The sequence below is a fragment of the Sceloporus occidentalis genome, unplaced genomic scaffold, assembly GCF_023333645.1.
Source record: "Sceloporus occidentalis isolate IW3139 unplaced genomic scaffold, rSceOcc1.0.p SCAF_160, whole genome shotgun sequence".
Classification (NCBI taxonomy): Eukaryota; Metazoa; Chordata; class Lepidosauria; order Squamata; family Phrynosomatidae; genus Sceloporus; species Sceloporus occidentalis.
Window position 1 is genome coordinate 1,027,501 of NW_028317140.1, and position 5,484 is coordinate 1,032,984.

General features: G+C 43.2%; 1 protein-coding gene across 1 annotated transcript; it reads right to left on the reverse strand.

Annotated features, from left to right (window-relative positions):
- Positions 1 to 698: 698 nt before the first annotated feature.
- On the reverse strand, positions 699 to 5,037 carry LOC149279832 (transmembrane protein 171-like). The gene is made up of 2 exons (XM_089500828.1): positions 4,963 to 5,037; positions 699 to 1,628 (listed from the first exon to the last, which is right to left on the reverse strand). The coding sequence occupies exons 1-2, from the start codon at positions 5,035 to 5,037 to the stop codon at positions 699 to 701; spliced, it is 1,005 nt and encodes a 334-aa protein (XP_089356954.1).
- Between the last annotated feature and the right edge of the window lie 447 nt (positions 5,038 to 5,484).

The following is a 5,484-nucleotide window of genomic DNA, read 5'->3' on the forward strand; positions in this document are numbered from 1 at the left end:
AATAAATGGCATTAAAAAAAATAATAATAATAATAATTAATAATAATATAATAAATATAATAATAGTGCACTCTGTATGATAAAAGCAACATTTAAAAAAATAAATTATAAAAAACATTCTGATGAGTCAGACAAAGACTGACTCAAATCATCAGCGCCTGGTGTGATTAGGGATCACGCACCCAACTGTATTTGAATGGAAATATCTTGCCTAGAGCCGGTAACCTGGCTCCAGGGATAAAGAACACGGTGCTGACTTAGGGCAGGACTCCCCCTTTAAGGTGATGGACAGCAGAGTGGATCCAGCAGAGTGTATGGCGTATATGTATATAAACACATTGATCTCACATGTAAGAGATTTATGTTATAGATTCCATACGATAATGTGACCTCGTACACGCGGTATATCCAACACACACACAAACGCACACAGATACTGTTTGAGGGGCAACCATGAAAAGATGTCATTTTATTTATCCGTTATTTAAGGTGGAAGTCTCACGGGGGGGAAAAAAACATTTCAACAGGCGTCATGTACGGTGCCGGCACTGACCAAAAACCCGGTCTGATTTCAGTCCTTTATCTGCAGACCTGGATATTGTCAGATGTGATGTTTTGGGTGACGCTTCCGGCTCAAACTCTGTACTGAGTCGAAATGTTAGAAAAAAAAACCCCCCAATAGTTCAGTCTTTCAACGTTTAGGGTCCTGGTGCGAGCTCATAGTCACTCGACTCCGATGATTGGGAAAACGAGTAATACGATGATGATGATGATGAACTCTCTTCAGGATCCGGCTGAGAAGGGCATATGTCCTCATATCTTGGAGGTGGCTCCGAAGGGATAGGACCGTTGATGTATTCTATTCTCGGCCCCCATCGCCATGGAACGGTGTGTATGTCTTCCCCGTCGCTTCCGCCGGAATCACGGTCGCCCCTTTCAAACAGGACGCTGTCGTAGGAAGGAGGGTCCCTGCTCATTGGCCAATCATCTCCTCCTGCAAAAGGTGGAGGTGGGGCTGACGGGACCGTGAAGACTTCGTCACCCACACTTACAGGAAGCGGCTGATATCTGCAGGCTTCTGGGTCCTCCTCAGAGTCGCCGTCCCGACGGTTTTTACTCAGACAGATAGCCAGGCAGTAACACAAGACGATTAGTATGATTACGATTGTCTGCAGTAAGGGAGTTTCACAGACTTTAGGGGGTTTGTCTGTGTTGGATACCGGCTTGCAGGCTGGAAACACAAGTCCTGGGATACTAATCAGTACCCCGCAAGCCAGTAACAGGATCCCGAGTATTACGAACTGCACAAACTGCCGGCTTTTCCCGCAGAGGAGGCTGCTATCTGGATCCGTCGGGTCTCCTTCTAATTCCCTCCTTCTCCTCTCTCGTTGGGCAGTAAACTCTGCCATCATTAAATATGCCAGCCCTATCCCGGCAAGTACCGGGCCCGTCGCCTTGTAGGTGATACAGCTGTCGGACTGGCATGTCGCGAACCCATAGACAGAAAGTAGAGATCCGCCGCATAAGAGCGCCCAGCCAAACACAAACAGCGTGAATGTTATTCTGCTGCTTGTGCCAGGGCTAGGAGTGCCGGAGCAAGTGCGCTCCATGACGGCTGAAACGTGTACCTGTCGGGGGTCAGTCAAAGATGTTCAGGTGCAGAGACTCGCACCTATGTGCCGGCTATTGCGTGCACACGAATGAAGGCCTTTTAATCTCTGCCTATTTTGTCTTTTTATAGTCAATTGAAAGCTCAGTTTCGCTCCCTGTCGTGGACAGGTAACTGTTATGCTCAGTACTGCTACTGCTCACAATCTGAAACAACCAGAGTGTCTGGATGCGCTTTTACAGAACATCACAGCATTGTGATGTCACAGCACTATGACATCACAGTCAGGGCAGGCTGTACCACAGTGCAAAGGCCATGGGGGTGTTCTGTCCTGCTTCCAAATACCAATACAGCTGCCGCTTTCACAAATGACAGTGTTTTATTCCACAACCCCGCCTCCTAACACGAAGTGGTTTCTTCCAAAGAGACTTTCTGCAGTCTTAAGAAGGGCTTCTTTTGACGTTGCGCATGCTTCATAGAAATACTTGTGACTTGTTAATAGATGACAATGTTGAGGATATTTGGACAGGAGAAAAACCCTGTTTACACGTAATAAAAGACAATTAACCCCTTAAGAACCAGACTGTTTTTTGTACCTTTCATGATCGATGATGTTTTGACACGGCGCTCGTGTTTAGCTGGGATTTTCTCCTCTGCCACTTAGGGAACCCACGCAAGTTTTATATATTGGGGGTTTTTTTCAGGACAAGAAGAATTTTTTTGATCTAAATATGAGTACATTTTATTTGAAAAATATTTTAGCTAATTAAAAAACCTGCTAAATAGATTCTATTTGTCTTGAGTTTAGATCCAATGTTTTTATGGTTTTTTTTCAAGTTATATGGCAAGTACAAGCAGCATATTGCTATGTTGATGCAATTTTTTTCCCAAATCTGGTCATTCTGTCTCATGTGCTATTTGGGGCCTTTTTTGAGTTAAACACTATCTTATTGTGTGCAACGAATATCTGGGTGCAAATAAAGTTATTAAGCGCAATCCACAAGCTGATAGCAAGAACTACAGTGGATTCATAGGGCAATTATGGAGGTGATTAATAATAAAAAAAAAACGCAGATAAGACGTGGCTACAAACCCCACCAGAAAAACTCATTTTATAAGTTCTGCAGACTCAACCCCTCCATATGTGTTTGGCTGAGTGATTATTGGCATTCCGCCACCTTTACAGATTATTGCTGCGTGCCAAAGAGCTAATATTCCTCGAAAGGTCCCAGAAACAGCAGATACGACTGCCTAGGAGGAGCAAAGATCCGCGTGTATTCACACCACGGAGACTAAAGTGCCCATCATCCGTAATGCTCACACTGGAAACGGGCGGCATCTAAATGACCATGCTACATTTATTAGCATACGATAGATTTTGGAGTAAGTGAATAGCCCGATCTTATTCCAAGGAAAAATAGCTTCCCACCTAACACCCCCTCTGTGGATATTATGGTGCTTAGGCCAATGGAAGCATCGTATGTGTATACGTTACACATCTTCACTGTAGGCGGCAAACGCAATACCTGCACGCAATACACACAGATACGAACGCGTCACGATGTTTCAACGCAGACTTCACAAACACACCAGAGTGACAGCCATGTTTTCACACATCAGTCTCATGTGTTACAGACTGTGCCCCGGAGTATCCGGGCATTATCCCCTAAATGACTGCGGCTGCCTTATCCATGCAGGTATCTCAACAGTCTACCTGCAACACCCCCTCCAACACCCTGTAAGTAATACAGTAATGCAGCCCGATATATAAATGTAATATTCTTTCATCGGCCCCCGGGGGTGTAAAAAGATTGTTTGTGCCGTCATTGCCCACCCCCCCAAACAGACTGCCTGTGCCGTCATTGCCCCTTGCAACGTACACGCTGGCACACAGAGGCCTGCAGTTACCCCACTGCCAGTGGAGGGTATTTAACTGCTGATGTCCCTGATTTGCTTTTTTTTTTTTTTTAAATACGTTTTTATTGAACTTTTTTAAGGCACAGACTTAGTTTAAAAGCTAAGAATGAACCCCCCCCCACCTCACTCTCAGCTCTTATTGGTGAATTCCTAATATCTGCCCAGGGTAAATATATGGGTATATACCCCTCTTCCTTGTGCCGGACTCTAATGCGATGCATTTTCTACAAAGAATTATACACAAATGTGAAATTACAATTTCAAAATCAATTTTTATTTTGGCTGCAAGCCATGATGTCATAAGCCAGAAAGGCCAACGGTAACATTAAATTATAATATATAATGAAAGCGTTATTGCTATGTACATCAGTATGCTAATTTCTAAAGCCGCAAGAACTTTGCACATAAATAGCGTCTCGATAACGATTTAAAAAACAACAACAGCGGCTTATTATATAAAATACACGGGGTACGAAATACATTCATAGTCATACTTCGTAAAGGAAAGTGCTGGAGACTACAACACCCATTATCCATCTGTGCCAGAGGTTAGAAGAGGTTTCCACTGATTGAAAAGTTATAATATCCATAAAAATATTTTATTCAAAAAAAAAAAATCATGTTCGTCCTCCGTGCACGGAATCATATTGAATTAAGCATTAACGAAATTCAGAAATTCATGATTACGGTAAAAAACGAAAGGGTTAAAGCTCTAGCTAAAATTGCTTAAAACCACACACAATCCTCGGATTGTTAACCAGGAAGACAGAGGCAGCAGATTGCGGCACATTGACGCAAGCAACGTTACTATTTGGAGTACAAAATAGAATTTTTTTTTTACCAGCGGATAGAAATTACCGTCTATTAAACTACAGTCAAATATTAAAACAGAACATTAAACACTAAAAACAATCATTGATTCCATGATGGGAAGCAGAAGTAAAAATAAATATATTTGAAATGGAAGTAAAACAGTAACGTTTCCCAGATGTGCGCCTTTTAACGTTGGGTTTTATGTTTATGTAAATTCGCAAACTTGGAACTTGGGGTTCGATCATTGGAGTCCACTATTGAGTTGACCTAAAAGTCTGATTACCCTTAGACAAAACATCCAAAAACTATAATAAGATGCTCCGTTTAATATACCAGGTGATAAAATGCTACTTCCTCTTTGTCGGGGTTTTGTAAGTACTCCCCTATGATGTCATAATTCACCCCTTAATTCAACCCTTTGGTTGTGCTTTCCCAATGCTTCCCAGTGGTCTCCGTCGTTTCTATTAGGGATTCATTAATGGGGGGATAAAGTCCAACGTTCAACGTCCACCCAACAGCCTTCCTTTCCTCGTCGGACTGCGTGGTATGGATGTTGGGGGCGCACCAGAACGAGAGACACGTGGAAAGTGAGCCGTTCCAGAGGGCGAGCGGAGGTTTCTTACAATGAGATTCTTTTCTTTGGCCGCTGCTTTTAGAAGCTTCTCTGGTGGTTTCCTCAAGTTCTGGTCGATGGCCATGCCGCCCTGTGACCACCCAAAATTACATTAAAATGACATTACCTTAAAATTGGGTTCTTCGTAGGATCGTAAAACAACCCAAATCACCCGTTCTAGCTTGTGTCTAGAAAGGGCTTTGTCGCATTGTGCAGAACGTCAGTATTACTATGCCATCGGGAAGCTGCGAATGGACGTGACATTTAATGACTGCTTAACGGTTCCTTACTAATGCATATAAAATATGTCAGGCCGGATGAGCTTCACGGGGAGAAAATAAATCCCACCCCAGCGTGAACATCACTTTACAACTATGATAGCAGCAAAAAGTGTAGTAGTAGGAGGAGTGTAGATGTAGGAGAACCCAACAGATGAGAACAAGTACAACTCTAGAACCACCGCACCCAACTGTCCCACCCTTCCATGAAGTCTTCTCAATGTGTCCATGGTTCCAAATGGTGTAAAATGACC